Below are 27803 nucleotides of genomic sequence, written 5' to 3' on the forward strand. Positions count from 1 at the left end.
GACGGGTAGGAGGGGAAATGGGAATGGGGCATAGTGAAGGGGAGGGGGCTATTACTGGAAGCTGGAGAAATCGATGTTCATACCATCAGATTGGAGCCTACCCAGATGGAATATGAGGTGTCGTTCCTCCAATCTGTGTGTGGCCTCCTAGCAGCAGCAGAGGAGGTTGACCGACATTCACCGGTACGTCGCCTGGGATGGAGTTGTAAGGGGAAACTCAACAGCTTTACTCCGGCTGGGGGAAGAGTCGACAGGCATACAAAATGATGACAGCCATGCTAGGGTGGGACGGTTTACCCTGCAGGAAAGCGGCCTGACGCTTGAGGGTAGATGGGAGGAGGAGAGGCTTATTTTCACCCAGAGGGAGGCTAGACGTTGAAACACACAGCCCAAGTGGATGCTGGAGGCAGTTACTCTCACAACATTTAAGTGGCATCTTGACTAATGCTGGAGTCACCAAGGCATGTGGACCAGGTGCCAGTAAACGTGATTAGCATCAATGGGACTTGGTCAGCACTGATCTGGTGGGCCGAAGGGCCTGTTGTAGTACTGTATCACTTCATGACATCCCCTTTGACAGTGCAGCACAGGGACCTCCTTCGACACTTCCCTCCCGCAACGTGTTACCTCCCCGTGCGTTGAGGCTGTGATCCCGTGGTGTGTGTTCGGAATGCCAGTGGGGGATCAAAATGGACAGCCCCTGAGGTTTCTCCAACAAGCCCCGACTGTGTTCCATAGCCTGAATGGTAAATAGGCTCCACACCTCCATAAACATCACTCTCTGTACATTACACAAACGCTTTTCACGCTTTACACTCGCCCTGCACATGTCACCAATTCTCCACTCACACGCATTGGTCCCCCACACCTCCTTCCAAGTTATATCATTTTTACAGATCGTTTCTGTTCCTGCAAATTGGCTAATTACAGGCTGCTAATGTTATTGGACACATTCCCAGGACCACCCCGAAGTTCCCAAACTCCACTCCCAATCCTCCCGTCAGGGATCAAAGACTTTGCAGCGGGACAGAGTGGACGGATGCCGAGTCCTGATCCCAACATCCCAAGGTGTTTCCCAGGGCTATCAGGTAATTCCGGACACTGGGCCGCACAGGGAGATATCAGGATGGGAGACCGAACCCTGGGGATTAAAAAATGTAGGTTTTAAGGAACACGTTTCTGGAGGAGGGAGCGTTGGCAAGTTTGGGCTGCAGAGGTTAAAACCCTCTGCCACCGGTGGAGTGAAAGAAACTGGGAATGATTGGAGGAGCAGAGATACTGGTGAGTGCAGGGTGGGAGGTGGATCCAACACCTGGGAAAAGAAAGGCAACCATGAAAATTTAAAGTAGGGGGAAAATTACTGGTTTTGCTTATTCAGGAAGCAGCATACAAGTAATCAGGATGAAGGCAAGTCAGCACACTGACAATGATTTTTGAAATACCCTACATTAACTGAGGAGTCTGTATTGCTGTGTATAGTATATTTCTTAACCCACTCACAATTCGGGAGATTTATATAAGCCCCCAATCTGAGAATCACTCTGGTAATTCCTTGATTTAAGAATTGTGAAATGCTCAGATTACACAGACAGAATCACAGAACCTGACAATCGGGGATGATAAACCAGCGTAGAAAGAGAGGGAGAGAGCACAAGGTATCACGAGACTGGCCTTGACCCAAGTTTGATGGGGCCAGTTTAATTATCCCTCACCTTTTCCAGTGGGGCCCACAACATTGTGCAGGGGATCCTTGAAACTGACGCCTCACATTGTCATTGCCAGGCGCTTGGCAGTCACCAGGCACCCTCACCATTTAAAGTGGAAAGGGATCGGCTCAGCTCCTTATCATATTACACTTAAAGTGGCAATGCACCTAAAAAGAATCGTCCCTCTCCAAACACAGCACTTCAGATGAATTTAATCTTCATAATACAAGGAACCACACTTTACTGAGCAATGGGTCCCACAGGCACTGGCCAGCTTGCCAGGATATGGGCTCCTGTTTGACTGCGTTCATTCACCATCCTATATACTGATGACATGAACTCATTCCTACATGAGAAATTGCTATTAGACAGGAACCCAGATGCCTGCTAGGGCTTGTGTTCAAAAGGAATTGGAGCAGAATTAGACATTCTGCCCTTCGACCCTGCTCTACCATTCCATCATGGCTGATGTATTATCCCTCTCAACCCCACTCCCCTGCCTCCTCCCCGTAACCTTTGACACCCCAACTAATCAGGAACCTATCAACTTCCGCTTTAAATGACTTGGCCTCCACAGCCGCTCGTGGCAATGAATTTCACTCATTTTCCACCCTCCAGCTAAAGAAATCCCTCCTCATTTCTGTTCTAATGGGACACCCTTGTACTCTGAGGCTGTGCCCTCTGGTCCGAGACTCTCCCACTATCGGAAACATTTCTCCTGGGATGGCATGGTGTCCCTGTGGGTCACTGAAGTGTAAAGGCACGAACCAGTGCACAGGCAAATTCCACATTATGGTTTATTGTTGAAGTGTTGAAAATTTTCTACAAGAAACATAACTTATCTCTGAAGTAATGTACAGTTATCAACAGTATTTACAATGAGATTGTCAATAGGGGAGATAAAAGGAGTACTTCTCCCTTGGCTGTTGATCTGAAGGGTCTCAAAATGAGAGACAGGTCACGTAGGGCTGAAATGAGGGATCCATTTCTTCAGCATAGCAGTGGCAAATATGTCGAAACTCTTGGTTATTCAGAAATCAGCACCTGGCTCACTCCCTAGTGCGGAGAGTGGGTCAGGGATCTGGAGTAGCAGCAGAGGCAGACTGTATCCAGAACTGGCATCCGAAGAGCCTGTATGTTTCAAGCCGAAACTCACCAGGCCTGTCTGCCACAATCTTCACACTCACCCGGTGTACTGGATGTCCTTTATACGACTGTGCAAAATATTAACAAATGAAGTAAAGATATGCTGGTGAATTACTAACAATATCGTGCAACGGTCCTGGAAATTTTGCCTCATATTGCCAGATATCCCTCCAGCTCCTGTTCAAATGGCTAGACAAAAATAACAAGACTTCAGTCATTTCCACATCCTGATTGGTGCTTTTAAGCAGAGTTTCATTCTCTGCCAAATTCAACTTCCTGCTTTCCTGTTTACCGCAGAGCCTTGGGTCCCAGGGGAAGGATCTCTTCTGGTTTGGCTCCTCCTTAACTGCAAGGGCTTCATACTGCACCAGACGCTGGGTGAGCCACACAGTCTGAAGCCCCAGAGCAGTGAGTGGGCTGGGATGGCGGAGGAGGGAAGGGGAGATGGCCAGCCCCAGTCACTTTCCGCAATATCAACCGGGAATGAGGGTGGGGGCAACCGTCTCCATCGTCTGGGTGGGAGTCAGGTTTCTCGGACAGGGCTCCATGGTGACAGCGACTCCCAGCCCGCTTCGCCCAGTTGGCATGGTGGTCACCTTGGTCCACTCATTCTTCTCTGGGTCGTAACACTCGACGCTGTCCAGGAACCCTTCCTGGTTAAAGCCGCCTATGCCACGGGAGAAAATGACATTTCAAATATTAATGTCAAGAAAATGAAGTCGAGGAAATGTCAATGGTCTGCTTAGTAAGAACAGGATTCAACTGGTCGAGTGGGACACAGGAGGTAATGCTGCCAGTGGAAAAGCCATTTGGCCCATTGTATCTGTGCATCTCTGCTAGAATGATCCAAAACTATTTTCTCTTATTCTCCCTAGATGGTCCAGTCCCTAACTAATCCCCTGTATATTAATCTCATTATTCCCACATAGATTAACGTTCTCCTCAATCACTCCCAGTGCAAAATCTGTGTAAAGAAATGACTCCATTCTCTCATTAGTAAACTCTCTATCACAATGACTTTCCAAGGCTGTTTTAAAACGCCTGCTCCCATGAAAATCCCCCTAGAGTCCCCTAACTCTCCTCGAAGCCATCATGCCAATAACCGCACTGTAAAGACCAACCATGCCCGATGCTTTGTGAATATGGAACATTCTGCCTCAATACCTGGTGATCAATTATTGTTCATTTCTGATGCCGATTTTAGTTACCTGTACTCACACACACAGGGAGTTGTGCATTCACCTGAGAGCCCTGTGTGTGTACACCACTTTTCATGCTCCTTCACAGTAAACTTTATCTCCACCACATCCAGTTCTGAAGCAAGCCAGGTTAGACCACTGCAACCTTCTGCGAACCTAGCTCCCCAATTTTGGCTTGTTGCTTGTTCCTGAATTTAGTGGCTGCACCATTGCTGCCTTTGCTCCTAAGCTCTGGAATTCTCTCCCAGGTTTTCTCAGCTTCCGCTTTATTTTAAGTCATTCCTTAAAATCCACGTCTTTAAACCAAACTAAAGGTCACCTGCCCTGATATCTTCTCAAGTCCAATGCAATGCCTGCTGTTTCTCTCTCCACAGCCTCTCCAGGTACCGTTCTCTCTCTCTCTCTGTGCTTGGTGTCAAATTTTGTTTCATAAGTGTTCCTCGAAGACAAATCCAAGGCATTTGATTACAACCACAATAAAACTTCCAAGTTCTCAGCAAGAGTTTTATGGATGAGATGTAATTTTGGAGTCAAATCGCTGAAGGACATGGTTAACAAGAGGCTATGGGAGAAAATTCAGGAGCATGGAGCACACCCAGTACTGGAGTGATGGAAGTCTTGCCTCGTATCTCCTTATGTGGCTTAGACACCCTGGGGTTAATTGTACTTTATGAAAAAACAGAGTCTGCATCATACGGGGGAAATACTGATGTGCAATATTTAATGTAAGGAACAAGTTACTAGAGCTAAGAGTGTAAGTTACATGCAAGGGAAAATCTGCGGATGCTGGAAATCTGAGCAACACACACAGGATGCTGGAGGAACTCAGCAGGCCAGGCAGCATCTGGGGAAAGAGTACAGTCGACTTTCAAGCTGAAACCCTTCCGTAGGACAGCCGAAGGGTTTCGGCCCGAAATGTCGACTGTACTATTTCCTAGATGCTGCCTGGCCTGCTGAGTTCCTCCAGCATTTTGTGAATGCAAGTTTCATAACTGGAGAGGCTGTAGAATACAAAGGATTAAGAGGTGCGGGCTATTTTTAACTGATTTCTTTCCACCTGGGTGGAAAGTATGCAGATGTGAGTGTATAGTGGGGTTAGAGGCCAAGTCTGTCCTCCTTCCTGGGCTACAGAGAGAGCATGGCAATCCCATGAAGTTTCGATTGCTTTAACGTCAAAGTTCTTACCCAGCGTGTAAATTTTTCCCTGAAACGCAGTTATTCCCATTGCACTCCGACTGTGCTTCATACTGGCGACACACTCCCATCTATCATCTTCTGTGCAGTAACGTTCAACCGATGAAATCTGCTCCCGTCCATCGTAACCACCAGCAACGTAGATATGGTTACCCAAAGTGACAACACCTGAGGAGGAATGGAGAAAGGTCAAAGAGAGGTGGTATATAAATCACCATCACCGTACCCCATCATCTTCGAAACTGAAGGGAATGCAAGCCTGGTTGTTCAAACCTGCTGCATAATTCGACACTTTCATCAGAGGTATAACAATGGGAGAATCATTGCCTTGGCTAAGGTGTCCTTCCTGAGGTGTGAGGTCCCACCTCCAACGCAGTAGGCCCAGATGGGCTCTACACAAGAGCTTTATGTGACAGGTATAACTTCCACACCCCCAAACACGTGAGCCTCGTGAACAGATTCTGTTATTCTTTTGGGTTACTTGCATCCAACGAATAGAAAAAAAAACTATTGACAAAATGGTAATAAGAAAGAAATTAGTGGTCGAAATCTTATTGATGCTTTAAATCTGAAATCAGAACAGGAAATGATGGAAATTCTCAGCAGGTCAGGCAGCATCTGCAGAGGGAGAAGTAGAGTTAACGTTTCAGGTCGATAACCATTCACTGGGGAGTGCTGGTGATTGTGAGCGAAGTATGAGGGGTGATTGATAAGTTCGTGGCCTAAGGTAGAAGGAGTCAACTTTAGAAAACATAGCACATTTATTCTTCAACATAGTTCCCTCCTACATTTACACACTTAGTCCAGCGGTAGTGGAGCATACGGATCTTGGACCTCCAGAAAGTGTCCACAGATGGGTGATTGATAAGCTTGTGGCCTAAGGTAGAAGGAGATGAGTTATACAGTTATACAGCTCTCGTTAGAGTGGTGGAGGGAGTACATTCAGATTGGAGGGTTGTGACTAGTGGGGTCCCACAAGGATTTGTTCTGGGACCTCTACTTTTTGTGATTTTTATTAACGACCTGGATGTGGGGGTAGAAGGGTGGGTTGGCAAGTTTGCAGATGACACAAAGGTTGGTGGTGTTGTAGATAGTGTAGAGGATTGTTGAAGATTGCAGAGAGACATTGATAGGATGCAGAAGTGGGCCGAGAAGTGGCAGATGGAGTTCAACCCGGAGAAGTGTGAGGTGGTATGCTTTGGAAGGACAAACTCCAAGGCAGAGTACAAAGTAAATGGCAGGATATTTGGGAGTGTGGAGGAGCAGAGGGATCTGGGGGTACATGTCCACAGATCCCTGAAAGTTGCCTCACAGGTAGATAGGGTAGTTAAGAAAGCTTATGGGGTGTTAGCTTTCATAAGTTGAGGGATAGAGTTTAAGAGTCGCGGGGTAATGAGGCAGCTCTATAAAACTCTGGTTAGGCCACACTTGGAGTACTGCGTCCAGTTCTGGTCGCCTCACTATGGGAAGGATGTGGAAGCATTGGAAAGGGTACAGAGGAGATTTACCAGGATGCTGCCTGGTTTAGAGAGTATGGATTATGATCAGAGATTAAGGGAGCTAGGGCTTTACTCTTTGGAGAGAAGGAAGATGAGAGGAGACATGATAGAGGTGTACAAGATATTGAGAGGAATAGATAGAGTGGACAGCCAGCGCCTCTTCCCCAGGGCACCACTGCTCAGTACAAGAGGACATGGCTTTAAGGTAAGGGGAGGGAAGTTCAAGGGGGATATTAGAAGAAGGTTTTTTTTACTCAGAGTGGTTGGTGTGTTGAATGCACTGCCTGAGTCAGTGGTGGAGGCAGATACATGAATGAAGTTTAAGAGACTACTAGACAGGTATATGGAGGAATTTAAGGTGGGGGGTTTATATGGGAGGCAGGGTTTGAGGGTCAGCACAACATTGTGGGCCGAAGGGCCTGTAATGTGCTGTACAATTCTATGTTCTTACATGCACATGCAGTTCAACTCTGAGTTAATATGTAGAAAGTTTGAAGTTAATAACTCATTGCCTTCTACCTTAGGCCACGAACTTATCAATTACCCCGATGAGTTATTAACTTCAAACTTTCTGCAAATTAACTCAAAGAGTTGAACTGCACGTGCATGTGACGAGAGCTGTATAACTCATCTTCTTCTACCAGAGGTCACAAACTTATCAATCACCCATCTGTGGACACTTTCTGGGGTCCAAGATCTGTATGCTCCACGACCGGTGGACTAAGTGTGTAAATGTAGGAGGGGACTATGTTGAAAAATAAACATGCTAGGTTTTCTAAAACTGACTCCTTCTACCTTAGGCCAAGACGTTATCAATCACCCCCTGTAATTATGAAAGACAGTACCCTTTATTTTCCCCAGTATATTCCAATATGAGCCTTACCAGCTCCACTACGAACAGATCCCATTGGGGTGACCGACCTCCATTCGTCCCTCTCAGGACAGTAACATTCCACACTGTCCAATCGGTTATTCCCATCAAATCCACCCACCACGTAGAGAAGTCCATTCCACACTGCCACACCAGCTCCTATGCGTCGTGTGCCCATTGGTGCTATGTGTTTCCACTGGTTTGTTTCTGGGTCATACCTATAAGTAAGGCGGTGAATGAATATAAGTACACACACTATAATCTTGGCAGTAACATTTCCTGATTCCACACTTTCACTTCGACCCCAGTGCCATGTGGTAAATGCTCCTCCCCTCTCCTCACAGTGAATGGGAGCTTGGGAATCAGGTGGTCTGCCGAATTGGGCAGGACCTGCCCAAGACATCACCCTCCAAGTGAATGTTGGACTCTGGATGTTAAGACGGGTTAACTGTGGAGGAAGCACAGAAACTGCTTCACCCAAAGCTCATTCTTCACACATTTCTAGGGGCGCTAACAAAACAGGGATAAAACCAAAAGCCAATGAACCCCAAGGGCCAAAAACCGGCTCCCCAAGTTTTGAATGCAAGTCAATATCTTGAATGATCTAGTTATTGTCGGTCAAAATTTAGTTTCTGCAGTTGGAAGATAGTAAATGTAACTTCACTACCTCAACACAGAGGAAAGTAAATGAGAATAACCGACCTGATACCTTAACAAGAGAAAATACTGGAGTGTAGAATGAAGGACGTAATAACATAGCACCTTGAACAGAGGGATAAAATGGGCAGACTTAACATTGCTTTCATGAATGGAAAATCACTCTTGACAAATACATTGGAGTTCGCTGAGGCCATAACTATAGCAAGCTCTCATACATCCGGAATTCTAATCTGACTAGTGGAAGTTTGATTTTATGAAAATAACAAAATAAAATTTCCTGTTTGAGATTATGCAAACTACACTTCTAGTTTATTTACGGTATGTCCATACATTAGGGCAGTGCAGTTGTTGTCTGATTAATAGCAGCCTCTTTGATCATTCGGCATTTTATGTGGGTATTCAATCAAATTTAAAATAAAATCAGAAAGTGCAGGAAATTCTCATCTGTGGGGAGAGAGTTAACATGATAGAAGATCTTTGACTTGAAACATTAACTCTCTTCTCACAGATGCAGTCTGACGAGTTTCTCCAGCATCTTCCGTTTTTATTTCCAGCATCTGCAGAATTTTAAATCTTCATTCACTTGATCTGTGTTTGCTGCATTTCACATCAATTCTGCAAGGCTAAGCAGTATTAAAAAAACATTGTTAATTGAAAGGTTTATGCTTCGAATAATAGAGCAAAGTACATTAACAATGTTTCTGAACATTTCTAACACAGCTGCCATCCTTCATTGCCCATGAATGCCAGGTGGCTGAGGGAACACGGATAGGCTGCAAAAAAGGGGATGTGTTGTATTTGGAGTTTCAGACTTTTAAGTTAGGTCTTTACGCAGGCTGATCAACAAGGCTACAGCACTAAGAGCTGGGGCTGATACACTAACGTGGATTGAGGATTTGTTATTGGGCAGCAAGCTAACAGTGAGAGGAAACAGATCTTTCTCTGTGTGTCAAGGATTAGTGCATGGACCCCTGCTATACATCATCCACTTCAGTGATTAGTCGAGCGGTTCAAATTGCACACTTCCCGACTAAACTAGTGTAGAATTTCCACCTTTTCCAGCTTCTCACTTCATCCTCCCTCTCCCACTCACCTACCTTCCCCTTCCTCCGGCCTCACCTATCTCCTTCCAGCTTGTACTCCTTCTCCTCCCCCACTTTGTTATTCTGGCTTCTTCCCCTTTCCTTTGCAGTCCCAATGAAGGGTCTCGGCCCCAAACATCAATTCTTTATTCCTCTCCATAGATGCTGTCTGACCTGCTGAGTTCCTCCAGCATCTTGTGTGTGTTACTCTGGATTTCCAGCAACTGCAGAATCTCTTGTGTTAATGATTTCCTGCACTAGGTGGGAATGTGAATAGGGAGGAAACTTCAATGTGGGAACAGAGATGCAGATGACATATGGAAAGATATTAAATGATTTATTTTGGTGCAAAAAAAGGCTCATTACTTAAATGCTGAAAATTGGGAATGTTGTTCCTGCACACATGTCACCAAAAGCCTTCACGCAATTTCAATAAGCGAATTGGAAGGCAAATTGCACCTTCAGCTTTTAACAAAAGGCTTGAATATGTGAGTAAGGCAATCTTACTGCAGCTGTGGAGGACATTGCTGGGATCATACTGGGACTGGTGTGTACAGTTTTAATTGCCTTACATAAATGATGTATTTACAATAGAGGGAATACTAAAATGATCCCCTGGATGATGGATTTCCTCTATGAGGACCGGTTGAATTGACAAGTCCTATATATGCACTAGTTCTTTAAGAGAAAATTATTACAGAAATGACAGTGGGATGCAAAGAAGATGTTTCCTCTGAGTGAGGAGTGTAGGACAGAATCCACATTCTCAGCATTAAGAGAAAGCCACTTGGGACTAATATGGGAAATTCTTCTTCACTCAGAGGGTGGAGAGTCTTTGAAATTTTCAGAACTGGAGGGCCGTGGAGGCTAATTCACTAAGGTCATTTGAAGCAAATCAATGGATTTCTGGACATCAAAGGAATCTTGGATTTAGGGGCGGTGCAGGAAAACGCCAGTTAGGCAGAAGATCAGTATGATATCAGTCAATGGCAGAGAAGGCCCAAAGGACCAAGTAACCTGCTACAAGGGGTGATTGATAAGTTTGTGGCCTAAGGTAGAAGGAGTCTATTTTAGAAAACCTAGCACATTTATTTTTCAACATAGTCCCCTCCTACATTTATACACTTAGTCCAGCGGTCGTGGAGCATACGGATCTGGGACCTCCAGAAAGTGTCCACAGATGGGTGATTGATAAGTTCGTGGCCTAAGGTAGAAGGAGATGAGTTATTCAGCTCTCGTTACATGCACGTGCAGTTCAACTCTTTGAGTGATTATGCAGAAAGTTTGAAGTTAATAACTCATCTCCTTCTACCTTAGGCCACAAACTTATCAATCGCCCCTTGTATATTGGCTCCTATTTCTTACATGCCCACAGATGTGACAATTAGCCCTTTCTAGCTGAACCCTAGGGGGACAGAATAATCAGAAACTGGTCACTCACGCTTCTTAAGGATTATTATTCTCACCCAACAAGACTTCATCAAGCCCAGTTTCAATACAACTCCAACCTCAAAAGTTTTTGAGGAAGCTCCTGATATCCACCATCCCCAACCATAGCAGATACCTTCTTTCTGTACCTAGTCAACTTGACTGATCATAAGACCATAAAACACATGAAGAATTAGCCGTTCAGCCCATCAAATCATGGCTGATTTATTTTCTTTCTCAATCCCATTCTCCTGACTTCTCCCCAAAACCTTTGACACCCTTACTAAACAAGTACCAATCAATCTCTGCTTTAAGTATACACAATGATTTGGCTTCCACAGCCATCAGTAGCAATGAATTCCAGATTCATCATCCTCTGGCTAAAGAAATTCCTTCTAATATCTGTTCTAAAGGGATGTCCTTGTATTCTGAGGTGTGCTCTCTGGTCCTAGACCCTCCCACTATTGGAAACATCCTCTCTGTATCCACTCTTATCAGAAATCACAAGCTTTCAATGAAATCCAACCCCCCCCCCCCTTCATTCTTCTAAACTCCAGCGAGCGCAGCCCCAGAGCCAGCAAACACTCCTCACACTCATTTATTCCTGGGATCGTTCTCGTAAACCTCCTCTCAAACTTCTCCAATGCCAGCGCAACCATTCTTAGAAAGAAGGCCTCATCTTGCTCACTTTACCTGAAATCATCCCTTAATCTAAGAGAAAATACAGTCTCTGCAAACCGTCCTCGTTATCCAACCTCATCAGCCTACGTGCGTTCTAGTGTATCCGGCCTACACCTGATCTAAGCCTAACCTCCTTGGATGCAATAACCAGGCAGAACCCAGTACACAGACACACTTCCATCACTCCACTATGGAACATGACATCCACCTGCTTTCACATGGAAACCAGCATCCATTAGATTTCTTTTTGTTGTAATTATTTGGGAGCTTTGGGTTATTTTTCCAAATTGACATTTAAATCTTGCCGCTCCTACCTGTTTTACACCATTGAGGACACAATGATAGTGTCTGAAATATGCCTTTTGATTTGGTACTTTATATCCTGTGATTTCACTCTTATATATATATATTGGTTGCCATTTGCATGACTTTTTTTGCACATGTGGGGGGGGGGGAGGTGGGGGTTTAGTTGTTTATTTTCCTTGAACAGGTTCATGGTTCTTCTTTGTTTCGTGGCTGTCTGTGGGTAGACAAACCTCAGGAGTTGTACGCTGCACATGTACTTTGATAATAAATCTACTTTGAATCCTAGCTCACACATTCCCAATTTCACAGAACTGTTACAACACATAAAAAGTTCCTAATGCTGTGATCCATCAGTACCCTGGGCTGGAGAACCTGTTTCCACCGCGCATTGCTCTTTGAGTCTGTTTTGGGGGTATCTAGGACCAGAGAGCACAGAGCAACATCCCTTTAGAAAAGAGATGAAGAGGAATTTACTTAGCCAGAGGGTGGTGGATCTGTGGAATTTATAGCCACAGAAGGCAATGGAGGCCAAGTCATTTGGTATATTTAAAGCGGAGTTTGATAGGTTCTTGATCAGAAAGGGCTTCAAAGGTTATGGGGAGAAGGCAGGAGAATGGCGTTGAGAGGGATAGTAAATCAGCTACGATGGAATGGCAGAGCAGACTTGATGTGTTGGCCATGGCGGAATTAAAATAAGGATGAAAACATCTAATTTGAATGGGTCAGGGACAGTGAAAGCAGACAAACCAATTGTCTTTGTTCTTACAATGAGGTCGAAGGAATGGAGGCTGCCATTTTGTAAAGTGGCTCTACATCCTCCATCTTGTGGACTGAAGTTGCTTGGCTTGATTACTGTTTTAAGGTGGACACAGCGATCTTCCTGGTAACCTACTGGAGCAGAGATCATTTCCACATAAGGAATTATTTGTGAGATGTTCTTTGGTTGGATATAGCATGCAGGCTTGTGACTGTAGGGTCTGGGTCTGCCCTGAGTGATTCAGGCTGATTGCTGGTTCTGTGATTGATTTCAAACAAAGAGCCATAAATTACCAGTTGTCAGATGTCACTTGCGGAAGAAAGGCATTAAATGGACACTGGCTTGGACTGGAGCCAATCAGAAGGTGATAAAGGTCAGTCAGTTAACCCATTGCCAATAACACTGAAATGCAACAACTGGTAAGGATTGAATATAGAAGCAGAGGTTTTCAGATACAAGATAGCAATAACTCTCTCCAGAGACCCACCATCTCAAGGAGGAACCCCCATGCCAGGAGATGGGAGGAGGATCAATCATCTGGCCAGCCAGAGATCCCCTATTTCGGTGTTATAAATTGGAGAAGTGGTCTGAGTGAGTATTGATACAAAGAGAACAGTAGAATTTATGTTCTAAGTTGTCGGCCCGGGGTCAACAAAGTTTTCTTGTTTGTGCAGAGACAATGAAGTGCGAACTTTGATTAATTATGAGTTGCGTAGTGTGTTTCCAAACCTAGTTCCATTGATAAATGGTCAGCAGATGGGCTGAATGGCCCAATTCTGCTTCAATGTCTTATGGTCTTACTCTTACCCTGTTAATTATTAAATATCTTCTGAAACAATCGACTGATATTATTTCCATCACCTCTACAAGTTTCAGATCATTACTGCTCTTGGCATATTAAAGATTGTTTTCCCTCACAAACCCTTATCTTTTGCCCCAGGTTTCAGTGCCCTGTCTCTAAATAGTCCATTGACAGGATCAACTTCTTAATCCAAACCAGGCACGGTTTGTGCTGCAGCTCGAGCCTGGCCTCCGTTAATTCAGAGAGAATGCTCTATGGACTAAGCTCAATAGACAACCAGCTGGTTTTGGATTTGCATATTTTGTAACTTTGCAGCAGGATGAAAATTAACCTTTGCACTTTAAAGTAATTTATGAAAATTATAACCCTCATATTTCAGAACATGTTTGCTTAATTCCCTCTTCTTAACTCTAGTCTGTAAATACTAATATTAACAGATGCACCGTGGGGAGCATTCTAAGGGGCTGCATCACTGTCTGGTATGGGGTGTGGCTACTGCACAGGATTGAAGCAAGCTGCAGACTCAGTCAGCTCCATCATGAGCACTAGCCTCTGGAGTAACCAGGACATCCTCAAGGAGCGGTGTCTCAGAAAGGCAGCATCCATCATTAAGGACCTCCAGCACCCAGGGCATGCCCTTTTCTCATTACTGCCATCAGGAGGGAGGTACAGGAGCCTGAAGGCACACACTCAACGATTCAGAAACAGCTCCTTCCCCTCGGCCTTCCGATTTCTGAATGAACACTAACTCATTACTTCTTATATTTCTACTTTTGCACTACTTATTTAATCTAATGCCCTTCCCTTGGACAACATTGGTGACGTGGAGAGGGGAGACTTGCAGATTGGGCGACTGCCGGTCTCCCATTAAAAAAAACCTTGCCCAGGCTTGCGCCCTGGAAACTTTCCAAGGTGCAAATCCATGGTCTATCGAGACTACTGACTGTAATTCAGTTTTTTTCTATTATTATATATTTTATTGTACTGCTGCTGCAGAGCCCACAAATTTCACGACATATGCCGGTGTTATGAAACCCGATTCTGACAGAGCTCCTTCACATCTGCTCTGACATTTGCAGAAATTGTGTTCAAGGAAATACCCTACTCTGAGCCTCTGTTAATTCTTGATGCCTCATCAGAATATTTCTCTTTACGTGTTATATATTCAAATACCCCATGATCCCTATAAAATATATTGTCTTATTTCTTTCTATAAAATAATTGTCTTTGTATTTCCTACATCAGTGTTGTGGCTCTCATTTTCATAGTCATTATTTGATCATTCAGAATGCATAGTAGCCTAGATACCTGATGGTTGGTATAGATATCACAGGCCAAAGGGCCTGTTTCAAAGATAAGTGTCTCTAACCGATGCTATTGCATCTACACTGGTGTCAAAAACCACTGGGGGGGTGGGGGGGAGGTGGAAATTTACTTGGGTCCTCCCCAGCCAGTCCCTCAACCCATCCACCGTGTCATTTGCTCCACTGCCAGTCTGTGCCCACAGCTCTCAGGCCCCGGACGGTCACTTACTTCTCTGCGCTCCTGTGGTGCAAGGAGCCATAGGAGCCACCGACAGCATAGATGACTCCGTCGATCACCCCGACTCCCACCCGGTTCCTGGGCACGCTCATGGGTGCCCTCTGGGTCCACTTGTTGGTCAGGGGGTTGTAGCAGTCCAGCGCGTCCATGTCCACGTTCTCGCCCTGCGAGTTATTCCTGCCACCCACTGTGTAAAAGAGCCCCAGTACCACACAGGTGCCCGTCCCGCTCCGTGGCACTGGCATATCTGCCAGTTTCAGCCACTGCCCTGTCCTGGGGCTGAATGCCTCCATGTTGGCCACAGAATGGTGCCAGTAGCCACCAGCCACGTAGATCAGCTTGTTCCCCCTCTGCCGGACGGGGGGCAGCTGCTTGCGTAGATTCATCTCCTGGAAGATCTTGGAGAGGAAGTCCCGGCACAGATTCAGCTTGTCCAGGATCGGGCACACTTGCAGCTGGTGCTTGAGGAAGCGGAGGGGCAAGGCGTAGATCTGCAGGGCATTAAGCAGGGCATGGAAGTACTGCGCCCGTCCCTCCAGATCCCAGCGCACCCACTCCATACACGCCTTGTAGACTTCAGTCTCGCACAGGACATTCAGCTGATCCTGACTGATGAGATCCAGAAGCTGGCAGTGCGTCAGGTTAAAAAATTCTTCTTCTTTGATCACCTGATGAAGACAAAGCATAGCTCAGGGTGGAGCCTGGGACAGTATCGCGGTCGGGGCAGGGAGGGAGCGGGGTGTGACGAGCTCAGGTACAGGAGGGCGTGGTGCAGAGTGGAAAAATGGAACTTCGGCAGAATGAACACGAGACAAGCGGAGAGGGTAAGGAGAGAGAATTAAACGTTGCGTATCGGCACTTGCAAAACATTCCGATCGATAAAGCAGCACATTATACAGTTTAACAAAAGGCAAGGCAAGGGTTTAAAGGAGGCCGTAGTCTCTGAACTGACCAAGTTAATGGTAGAGGATAGATAACACAGTTATTTCAGAGACTGGAGGGAAACATGTACTTGGACCAATGCCTTTTGGTTATACATTAACAAACTGGACTTTAGTATGTGGAACATCATTTTAAAGCAGGGTTCCCAACCTTTCTTTTATGCCATTGCCCAATACCATTAAGCAAGGGGGCCGTGGACCCCAGGTTGGGAACCCTTGTTTTAAAGTCTGCAGATGATACAAAGTACAAGATACAGACTACATGATCAATGTTGACTTTTCCAGCACTTCATAAGCTTCTGCCTATCACCCTCCATCTTCCACACCCTCTCCAAAACACCATTTATTTAGCTTCTGCTTTTCACCTCATTCTGTGTCTCTAGCGTCGAGTTACTGCTCAAAGGAAAAAAAAATCCCGCAGAATGTATCTTGCACTGATGTCTCCAATTGCAGTCTCCTGTCACAAGGGGACACATCACTGTGGACTCTATCAGGGCTGGTCAGTGCCTTCTCTGTAGAGAAGGAAATCATACCATGTTCAATTCTTCAGACAGGTACAAACTCAAAGTCCTGGAATCTTTTCTTGCATGTACCGTAGTGTCACTGCATTTTCTTTGTAACATTGAAACCAGAAGTGTATATATGCTGCAGAAGTCTGGTTTAACAGCTAAACTCCATCCCTCTCGAACCTCAGTGTAATGGTGTCTTTTTGTTAGCCTGCATGATTGTGTTGCTTGTGCCCAGATCCTTCAATCATTTACACCCTTCATTTCCATAATAAACTGTAGTACTAATTTCCAGCGTTACTTTCCCAATGTCTTACTCAGTGTAGGGACACCACCGCCCCCCCCCCCCATTCAACATCATCTGGAAATTACGAAATTGCAGTCCCAACTCCCAAGTCCAAACTATTAATGTAAATAAGGAACCGAAGTGACTCCAGCTCCCATCCCTGTGGCCATCATTTGCCACTCCGGGTATCAAATACCGACCCTGCTTTCTTTTCCGCATTCTACATCTTATCTGGGTTATAATCCTCCTTAAGATTTTCAGTTCTTGTGCCTTAAATGCTTTTTGGAAACTCAGGTAAATTATTTCCTACATAAATCTTGGAACGAGGCTGATTGAGCATGAAGCAGCACACACAAAATGCTGGAGGAACTCAGCAGGCCAGGCAGCATCCACGAAAGTGAATAAGCAGTCACCGATTTGGGCCGGGACCCTTCTTCAGACTGGAATGGAAAGGGGGAGCCACCAGAACAAGAAGGTGCAGGGAGGGGGAAGGAGGACAACCAGAAGGTGAGAGGTGAAGCCAAATAGGTGGGAAAGGTAAAGGGCTGGAGCAGAAGGAATCTGATAGGAGAGGAGAGTGGACCATGGGAGAACAGGAAGGAGGAGGGGACCCAGGGGCAAGTGAGAAGTAAAATACCAGAGTGGGGAATAGAAGAAGAGAGGAGATGGAGGGAAAACACTTTCACCAGATGGAGAAATCGATATTCATGCCATCAGGTTGGAGGCTACCCAGACGGAATACAAGATGTTGTTCCTCCAGCCAGAGGGTGGCCTTATCTTGGCACAAGAGGAGACCATGGACTGACACGTCGGAATGGGAATCAGAATTAAAATGTTTGGCCACTGGGAGGTTCCACTTGTGGCGGATGGAGTAGAGCAGCTCGACGAAGCGGTCCCCTATTCACGACGGGTCCCACCAATGTAGCAGAGGCCCCACTGGGAGCGCCGGACATAACAGACGACCCCAGCAGGTTTTGCAGGTGAGGTGCTGCCTCACCTGGAAGGGCCGTTTGGGGCCCTGAATGGAGGTGAGGGAGGAGGTGAAGCTCTTAGGCCACTCGCAGGGATAAGTTCCAGGAGGGAGATTAGTGGGGAGGAAGGGATGGACAGGGAATCAGAAAGGGAGCGATCCTTGCGGAAAGTGGAGAGGAGAAGGGGAGGTAAAGATATGTTTAATGGTGGTATCCCTTTGGAGGTGGCGTAAGCTGCAGAGGATGATGTGTTGGATGCAGAGGCTCGTGGGGTGGAACTTCATCTCTTACAGCTAATCACTGAAAGCACACTGCTACTTGAAAAAAACCAAATCATTTTTAATATATTTCCAATTTATAGATGTTGCTGGACTGTAACTTTGACTAAGGATTCCATTATCTACCCTATTAGAGGACTGGCTGACAAATTTCACGACACATGCCGGTGATAATAAATCTGCTTCTGATTCTGGCTTATGGTTCCTTGAAACTACTAAATGCAGAGGCAAAAGCACATGAAAGTCAAACATTATTATTCAGAGGAAAAGAAGTCAAGGGATGTCTGGTGAAATGAGCAACCTGTTGACAAAGCACCGGGAAGCCGATTAGGGCTGATGCCTTTGGTAACGAGGAGCGGAGACGGCACCGCGGGGGTTAGCAAGTTAACCCGAACCCCGGGTTCAACAAGGAATTCTTTTCATGTTATTATCAGGACCTGGGACATTTCGGGTGCGCCAGCTTTACTGCCCAACCCCAAATGCCCCTGAGCTGGTAAAGGGAAACCAGCATCTTATATGACCACAGCTAGACCCACTTTTGCTGTGTTTACCTCAGTGAAGTGTATGTTGACGTACTGCTTGGCCTTCTGGTGGAGCTTGGTGCAGCCAATTTGCTCGGCAAACTGGCAGATGCCAATGACGTTGGATGAGTCCATGTTCTTGACCAGGAAGTCGGAGCAGGCATTGATTACACCCTCCATTTGGTACATGCTGCTGGCTAGCATCAGCTGCTGCACGCACTGCTCGTCCACCGAGATCAGGGAGGTGTAGGCAAACTCGATCAGGGACTCCATCGCCCTGGGCTCAATGCCCTCCAGCTTCACCTCGGAGGCCTGGTGCTCCTTCAGGTTGCTGGTGAACATGGCCCTGAAGACCGGGCTGCTGGCCGCCAGGACCAGCCGGTGAGCGGCGAACACTTGCTCCTTCCCGTTGTGGGTCACGCGCAGCATCACGTCGCACAGCTGCTTGTCCCGCCTCATGTCGTGCATCACAGCCAACGCCTGGCAAGAGTGGCATGTCAGATTATGATCCATGTGCACGTGCCTCTTTAAGGATGGGATATCAACCGCTGCCACATTAACCAACCACCTGCCGTCTCTCCTCCTGGAGCAGAACATTTAATTCACTGGGACCCGTATCCCCCTCCCTTTTACACAGGAATGGCTGCTTGTGAGCAGTTTATTTGGGATCTTTCTCTTACTAAGCCTCAGGTTATAGCCCTAGCACTGAGATCCTCGATCCTCATTGCCTGCTCAATGTCAATCCAACAAAATTGGTTACTTATCCTAGACTCTTCCTCTTACGTTCTGGGAGTCAGATCCCCCCCTCATGGCTCAGAGATTTTGTGTGGGAGAAGCCAGACATGAAGATCAGTACAGTAAGGGTTAACGAGATTAATCAGCAAATCTGGATCAACTGAAATTAAGATTTAGTCCCCATGTCCTGATCGCAAATTCCATTTGGGGATGTCACATTGTCTCATATTCTCGTTGGCAGACTGGAATGCAGGAGAGTCTGTGGAATGTAGCTGTGGTTGACATGAGCTTCCGTTGATCAGACTGCAACCCTTCCCTTTCAGTAACAATACACTCCTCTGTCCAGACTAAATGGCGAAAAGATGGAAGAGGAGGTGTCCTCAGCAGTTAAAGTGCACGTTCTCCAAGCTCAGCAGTCCTAACGGGATCCTCCAAGTGAAACCACAGACAGCGCTGCACAAAGGAAAGAGAGCTGACGTCAGTCCATCGTGAAAAATGTAACGCCAATAACTTTTAAAATACCGATTCGGTGCTGGGACCGTCTGTGCCAGACACTCGCTCTCTCTCTCTCTCTCTCTCTCACACAAACACAGACACACAATCACCTCAAGCCTTCTTTCTGCCCTCCAGATTTCTTTCTCAAGTGCTCTCTTGCATTTCTTATACTCCATAAGTGCCTCATTTGTTCCTACCTGCCTATGTCTGCTATTTTACTCCTTTTTCTTAACCAGGACCTCAGTATTTCTTGAAAACCAAAGTTAGCCTTGCTTTTTACTCTGACAGGAACACACAAGCTTTCTACTCTTGAAATTTCACTTTTGAAGGCCTCCCACTTACCAAGCACACCTTTGCCAGAAAACAACCTGTCCCAATCCACACGCCAGAACCTTTCTGATACCATCAAAATCATCCTTTCTCTACTCCAGAATCTCAACCTGTGGACCAGGCCTTTTCTTCTCCATAACTTTCTTGAAATTAATATGATCATTTTGAACAGAGATGCGGAAAAACTTTTTCACCCAGAGAGTGGTGGATATGTGGAATGCTCTGCCCCAGAAGGCAGTGGAGGCCAAGTCTCTGGATGCATTCAAGAGAAATTTAGATAGAGCTCTTAAAGATAGCGGGGTCAAGGGATGTGGGGAGTGGGCAGGAACGGGGTACGGCTTGTGTATGATCAGCCATGATCACAGTGAATGGCGGTGCTGGCTAGAAGGGCCGAATGGCCTACTCCTGCACCTACTGTCTATTGTCTATTGATTACTAGGTGCAAAGTGTTTCCCTACGCATACTCCTGTCACCTTCCCTGTTTTGTTCCTAATAGGAGATCCAGGCTCGCACTCTCTCTAGTTGGGACCTCTACATATTGATTACGGAGACTTTCCTGGATGCATCTGACAAGCTGTATCCCATCCCGCCCTGACTAGTAATGCCACCCATTCCCCTTTAATCCCTCCCGCACTTATCATATCTAAAGCAACAAAACCCTGGAACACTGAGCTGCCAGTCCTGCCCCTCTTGCAACCAAGTCTAACGGCTATTTAGGAGTCATGATATTCTGTGCCAGTGTTTCTTATGTGTATTATGGTACCTAGTCACATTAGCGGGGGTGTGGTAAAAGCGAAGGGGATAAATTACTTATTCATGCTTACTTAATTGCAGTTTGTAGCCTGGGGTCGGCAGAGGTCATATCTTTACTGACCGCTGAGATAACGCTCCATAATGCCTAACTGTATGTTTGCTAATTGCTAATAAAGGATTGGAATGGGGAGTTGGACTCTTTGGAGCGATCAATGAAGCTGTGGGTGTCACGCAAGTAGAACAACTCTGTCTGGAACAATTGTTCTATTTTGATTTTGGATCCATTTTTGCCGCTACAGGCTACAACTGGCATAATTCCACATGCTGATCCAGGGTCTCTTTCCCACCTTACCTACAATACTCCTTGCATTGAAATAGACTCAATTCAGAATATTATTCCCAGCATGTTCAACCTTTTTTGCGTCCTGCTTTTTTTTTTTACGTAGGCTTAACAAAATCTTTTCCCTCAACCACTCCACTAGCTGCCGTGACATTGAGGTTCCTGTTCCCCAGCAATTCCAGTTTAAATGTTTATTGATGTCTCTCAAAGAAGAAAAAAAAACTGTAGATGTTGGAAATCTGAAATACAAAACGGAAGATGGCGGACATGTGCCTGCTAAGTGAGGCATGGGAAGATCCACACATAATCATACTGTGATGACAATAAATCTGTTGACAGAGGATCAGGGCACTTAGTGGGGGTGGGGGGGGGAACAGGCAAAGAAAAAACTGAAGACAGTGGAAACCTGAAATAAAATGCAGAAGGTCAAGCAGCATCTTGACCAGATCGAAGATAACGCTTCGGACTAACCAAGAGTTAGGTTTTAATTTGCCAAGTTGAGGAAACGTGGAAGGTGGAGAGAACAAAGACAATGCCCGTGATAGGAAAGAGACCAAGAAGAGGTGAATGACACAGATGGTGTTGCTGCTGACTGACGGGAAGAGGTAAAGGCTTGTTAATCACAGCTGATCCATTCTGGAAGAGATGGAAATAGGAGATGAATGGGCAGTAAAAGTGGAATAAAAATACTGGTAGAACAAGAGACAACGCATTGCGTTTTACTTCCACTTTCCAGTAACCACAGTTCACAGCAGGGCAACAGCATCTGTGGAGAACGGAACATCACAGGGTGATAACCCTTCTTCAGAACAGGACACTTCTGGTATAAACCGGAAAGGATGGCCACTTGAAATGAATTCAGTGTTGAGTCCTGGAGGCCTACAGTGCCTTTATCCAGTTGACTTTATCTTCGACTTCATTTGAATAGTGTAAACGGCAGAGACAAAGGGGGTCATGGGATGGAGTACTAAACTGGAAGTTTGGCAGCACCCTTGCAAAATAAAGGAGGTATTCTCTAACATGATAGACCGATCTGCATTTCATTTCTCCAGAGCAGGTAAAGATCAAATTTTGAGCACTGATGTAGTAACCAAACATATTAAATCACCGCTCAACTTTTGCTTCTGATTCCAAGAGAATTTTACAGCGCTAACCGAAATGACACATTGAGAGCGCTGGAGAACTTGCAAATGGCCAATGAGCCTCTAGTCATTGCCACAAAGGGTTTGATGGGCACACGTTGGAGTACCCAGCCTGCATGGTGGTTGGAATCAAGTAAATGGGAACAGTTATGCCAACCATACAATGAGAAGCTTAAAACACTGAACTAACAAAGATGGCACAAGCAACACACCGAAAATCAGCTCAGGGTATTCCTCAATGAATAACGCAGAGTTTTAGAAAGGACTCTCCCCTTTGTAAAGGTGCCTCCCTCCTCAATTTCTCTTTTCATGCTGCAAAGTCACATGGTAAGTGAGGATAAAGCATTTGCCTGTGTTTTTTGATTAGTCACTGCTCATCAGCAACTGTGGAATTCAGATGGTAGTTAACGCTTTCAATTCCACACCCAAGCAACTGCAGAACTGGACGTGGTCTTCAAAACTCGGCAGGGTAGGGTTATACCCAATTGGTTTGCTAAATCCAATTGAAAAAGTATTATAACTGTTACTGATGCATGACGTACAGGGTTAACAGCTACTGACTCTCCCTGCTCCCCCCCACCACAGAACAACACCCCTTATCACCAGGCATATAACCAGAATTGATCCTTTCATCTGTGACAGAGTTACACTTCTTCTTGGAGGAGACTTTTAATAGTTAACCTTTAAGGGTCAAAGATACACCACCACCAGCTGAAGCAAGCACAGAGCAGTTTTACTGGGTACTCTACAGCAAAATGTACCTCACAAATTTTCTAGTCATTTACAATTTCCAGTTTTGTGGGGCTATATATGTACATTAAAAAATGGGTGCATTTCCTACACACTAAAAAATACCTTCATAGCTCCCATGCACTTTGGGGTACACTGGGGCTATAAAGGGCATGAAAGAATACCTACCTCAAGGAAGTAGTTAGTAAATGCCATTTAAAGTTTGGATCCTGTTCAAAAAAAAAGAGTTAAAGAGGCAAACCCTTTGAATTTGTCGACCGGTGCTTTTTACACATCTTAAGTAAACAGTTGCTTTGCAAATAATTCTGTCTAGCTACTCTATTTGTTTTGATATAGCCGACCTCAACATTCTGAATGCAACTGTTACCACCTCCAATCTCCAAAACACAGAGTTATGACTTTCAGTGGTTATTGTGCGGAACAGATACTTTAATGTGAGGGAGTGCCAAGGAGATACTGTGCTTACATCTTATAATAATTAACAAAAGGGAGTCTACAACTAGAGAACATTAAGACTGGGTGGGTTTGGGGAACAATTTAATGTTGACTGAAAGGGCAAGGAGAGTGGTGGCTATATGGAACAAGCTGCCAGAGGAGGTGAAAATCACGAAGCTTAAAAGAGATTCTTGGATAGGTTTAGACAGATATGGGCTAAATGTGATTAGTACCGACGGACCTTGTTCATCGTGGACCTGCTGCATAATTCTGCGAGTCTGCACAATGCTCTTCTTCACTTTGAATTTGGAATCTACAGGAGCTTAGTGAGCTGACCTGTATAACCGAGAAAGCGCCCCAGCTTGAAAAGCAAAAACTTACCCCAAAAGTAATCAATTCAAGCAGCATCCATGGAGAGATGAACAGTTAAAGGCTTCAGGTTAATGAAGACTGTCTTTATGTATTCTGTCACTCACATAATATTTTAGGGTAAACCTGGCCAAATGCTCAAACCTGACCCTCCAATGCACATCCACAGAGCATCCCAAAGAATATTACAGCAAATAGAGACTCTCTGATGTGCTGTCACTGACAGAATGGAAGGAACATGGAGCCAAATTGCACACAGCAAGCTGGCATACAATGATAAAGAGCACATAAAGAGTTCCAATTGGCAAATAATTAGCAGCCAGGGCACTCAGGGAAATTCTGTCCCCGTCCCCCCCCACCCCTGTCAACCACTTCTCAGTGGATGGCACCCGTGTCAGAATGATGTGGGTTCAAATCCCTCTGCAGGTCATGAACACAAAATGCTAGATCTGACACTCGAGCAGAGTGCTGCACTGTCACAGGTACCACCTGGGATGAGGTGTAAAAGTAAAGTTACCTGCCCTCTCAAGTTGACGTGAAAGACCCCACGGGTGGTCACCATTTGCAGACCAGGCTAATATCCATTCTGCAGCCAATGACGATGAAGTAAATTATCTGAGAATTAACGCTGCGTTGCTTGTGAACATTTGCGGCGTCCCCATTTCCTGCAACAGTGACTAAGCTTCAAAAAGTGCCACATTGGCTCTGGGACTGAATTTATGTAGATGGTGACTTAAACTGCAACAGCAGCCAGTAACAGAAGTGGCTGGTTCCTTTAATCAGAAAGCACAAAGAGCTTGGGGCAATTTCCAAGCTTCTAAAAAAATGCTTTGAATGGTAAGTTTCAGTTTGACATCAGCAAGGAAGGAAGTAGATTGTGTGTGCATTTCTACTGCACAACACCAGGATGCCCTAAAACACTACACCCAGAGAAGTAATGCAGGAGCTGTATCTACCAACCAGTGCACACAATCAGTTCTTAGCTGAGGGATATGTAATAGCCAATCTTCATATACAGTGGATTAATTGGGCCATTGGTTAATTGGGGCAGCTGCTTATTTGGGACAACTCTTAAAGAACAAAATCTAATCGAGGAAATTGCTGATTTCCCTTCATTTATTTGGGACACCATACTACTTAATTGGGACTGGAGACTATTGCTGAACAAGTTCTAACTAGCATCAGTCATGTGCCCTTGTGTGGCCATTAGATGTTACACCGTGCTTAGAGTGAACAGCTTTAAATAGCATCCATTGCGTATGTTTCTGTTCAAAAAGCATTGTGATCTTTGTCACTGATAATTGGTGAGAAATAAGACAACTCTGAACTGTTTTGCTCAGTGCAGTTTAAAGCATTCAGGCGTGGAGATGGAGAAGTGGCCGGGAGTGAAAATGAAACGATTTCCCTACTTCAACAAGTTAGGAATTATGAAGAATTTGAAGGCATTGACAAACACCTTGAATGTTAGTGAAAATGAAGATTTGGATGATGCAATCATCAAAAGCATTGTATGAAGGCACCTCAATATCTGTACTCGGTGTCTGCACTGGTCTTGTTGATTGCTTATGCTGGATGAATTCCTCCATCGATAACCATTAGGAACTGATACACAGTTTTGTAGCATTGTAGTAGTATTGGTAGTGTTCTGTATTTAATTTAAAAGTTATTCAGCTTGTCTTGTCTATACCTTTGTAACTTTTTCCACAAAACTTTGGCTAATTAGTGCAGCTGCTTAATTGGGTCAAAATGTCCTGATCCCAATGTGTCCCGATTAACTGGAATCCACTGCATTGTGCAATCAATACAAATGGAGCTTTAGAATAATAACTTCTTTAAAGTATTGAGCTATGGAAGATGTCACAACATAACGGGCAAATCTAGGTCATACTATTGTCAGGCGGCAAGACTCACCCAATCATGTAGATAATTTGTAATGTAGCATTGTGTCAAACTTCAAGCAGAAGTGTGGGCTGTGTGGAAATGGTGTAATTATTGAACATTCTTGCAATCTGATGAAAATCTGGGTCAGCTGTGACATTCTTGCCTGAGTCAGAGCCACATTCCAGTGACATTAGACACAATTCCTGGTGAGACACAATGGAGTGTGACTCAACCCAATACTGCCAATTTTCGGTTGCAATATTAAACTGAAGCCCCTCTGACTTATGGCTGACAGACTACATGAAACGGTATCAAAGGAAAGAATGGGACTTCTTTCCAGATGAAGCACCGACTCACTGGTATCCCTCTATTCTGGCACTTACTGTGTTGTCATGTCTACTGTGGAGATAAGACGATGGAATGAACTTTTTGTAAGATGCCTTAGTTCACTTCAGGAGAGTTATCCTGATCTTCCAGCTGTCTGCCCTATTAATCATCAACCACACTCCAGTTCATTTTCTATTGTTATAAAAGTTCAGGGAACAGTATTTAATCTTCCATCTGGACACATTACAGCCTCAGTATTAATTCAACAATTTCAATTATCAAGACACACTAAGGCCACATTTGGAGTGCTGTGTGCAGTTCCAGCCACCCTGGATGTTACTGAACAAGAGAAGGTGCAAAAATGCTACCGGGATGTGGGTTACAAAGTGAGGCTGGACAGGTTAGGGTGATTTTTCCCCCTCGAGTATAGGGGGCAGAGGGATGAGAGACACAGATAATGTGAATAGCCAAAGTCCTTTTCCCAGAGTAGGGGTCCAAAGCTGGAGGGCATAGATTGAAAATGAGTGGCGACAATTGAAAAGGGAGCAGAAGGGCAACTTTTTCCTTTCCTACAGGATATTGGGTATAAGGAATGAGTTATCAGGGGAAATGGAGATGGTTAGAATCATGACAATTAAAAGGCATTTGGATATTACATGGGCAGAAACTCTTAGAGGGATCTAGGACAAAGGCAGACAATTGATATTAGTTCAGTTAGACTACTCAGTCAGCATGGATGAGTTGTGCCGATAGGGTAATTTCTGTGCTCTAAAGGACTCTACCCAGTTAGTCAAAACTGTCCACTATTAACTCACTTTCTATTCTCCCCAACAATACCATCTGACAGCTGCAAGTATTCTTTTATTCCAGATTTCCAGCAACAGTTCATTATCTCGCTGCCCAGCACTTTGCATTTCCTTTCCCTCTGGTTTCTTTTAGATTCTCCTTGCGACAGACTGGCTGGACCCAGTAAGCCTTGGCACTCTCATCAGGGCCTCAGCTTGACCTCTCTGCCATCACAGCCTGTGCTCTCCCTGCACTGGGTCAATCGGTTTGTTATTGTCCAATGCACAGAGAAAAAAGCTTTCTGTTTTGCATTCCATCCATACAGATCATTTCATTGCAACAGTTCAAAGAGGTCATAGTCCTGTCCCATCTCCAACTTAAAATATGTCCATTTCCCATCTTCCCAGCGTTGAGCCAAAACCTAATTGTACCCTCTCCACAGCTGCTGAACGACCCTATGAGTATTCCCAGCATCATTTTTCCAGACCCCTCCAGTGTGCTGGCTCTCAACTGAAACAATGCATTGTCCTATTCTTTTCGTTTTGGATCATCCTGTGTCCAATCTGGCGGTCGAGTTCTCCACTGTCTACTCCTCCCGGGCTACAGGTCACTGGTTTGTCGGAAGCGCCGCAGACTGCAAGACTGACTACCTTACCTGAAAGTAAGGAGAGCCCGGGCGACCCCTCGAGGGTTCGATTCCGAGCGCCGGTCCTTTCCAGGCAATCCGACTGCGGGAGGCTCGCAGCTTCCGGTCCCCTCTCCCCGCAGGCAGACACACACACACACGCACAGATTACAGACTGGAAGGCGAGCCGCGGGACGGGAGGAGCGAGGCGTACTGGCGACCCTGCCCACTGCCCCTGACCCTTAGCGGCAACTGCGGTTCACGGACAGCCACACCGGGCCGATTTGTCTGGGCGCCACAGGTCGAGGGTGTGGCTGCATTGGGCTCCGTCCAATGGGGAGTCCCACAGAACGACGGCCTCCTCCTGAATTAGTTGCATTTTTTTTCCCAGTCATCAGCATGACTTTGCATTTTGGCGTCTCTGTGTGTGTGTGTGTGTGTGTGCGGTTGACAGGAACC

The 27803-nt window shown here is 45.4% G+C and overlaps 1 protein-coding gene across 3 annotated transcripts; it reads right to left on the reverse strand.

Annotated features, from left to right (window-relative positions):
- Positions 1–2489: 2489 nt before the first annotated feature.
- LOC140739879 (kelch-like ECH-associated protein 1A) lies at positions 2490–27665 on the reverse strand. Of its 3 annotated transcripts, XM_073068504.1 has the most exons (7): positions 27375–27665; positions 25637–25809; positions 18407–19564; positions 14865–15541; positions 7628–7833; positions 5237–5413; positions 2490–3519 (listed from the first exon to the last, which is right to left on the reverse strand). In XM_073068504.1, the coding sequence occupies exons 3-7, from the start codon at positions 18971–18973 to the stop codon at positions 3326–3328; spliced, it is 1821 nt and encodes a 606-aa protein (XP_072924605.1). In that variant the 5' UTR covers positions 18974–19564; positions 25637–25809; positions 27375–27665; the 3' UTR covers positions 2490–3325. The 3 variants fall into 3 exon arrangements, with proteins under 3 accessions (XP_072924605.1, XP_072924604.1, XP_072924606.1); XM_073068503.1 differs by lacking the exon at positions 25637–25809; XM_073068505.1 differs by lacking the exons at positions 25637–25809; positions 27375–27665 and adding an exon at positions 23090–23110.
- Between the last annotated feature and the right edge of the window lie 138 nt (positions 27666–27803).

The sequence above is a fragment of the Hemitrygon akajei genome, chromosome 16, assembly GCF_048418815.1.
Source record: "Hemitrygon akajei chromosome 16, sHemAka1.3, whole genome shotgun sequence".
In the NCBI taxonomy this organism is placed as follows: Eukaryota; Metazoa; Chordata; class Chondrichthyes; order Myliobatiformes; family Dasyatidae; genus Hemitrygon; species Hemitrygon akajei.

What these genes read in the sequence shown, in the direction of transcription:
- LOC140739879 (XM_073068503.1), bottom strand. Translation starts at nt 18,973, where the DNA reads ATGTTCTGCTCCAGGAGGAGAGACGGCAGGTGGTTGGTTAATGTGGCA. An exon ending in CACCACAGGAGCGCAGAGAA is followed by an intron (nt 7,834 to 14,864) that starts GTAAGTGACCGT and finishes CCTTACTTATAG; the next exon opens with GTATGACCCAGAAACAAACC. An exon ending in ATCTGTTCGTAGTGGAGCTG is followed by an intron (nt 5,414 to 7,627) that starts GTAAGGCTCATA and finishes ATTCCTCCTCAG; the next exon opens with GTGTTGTCACTTTGGGTAAC.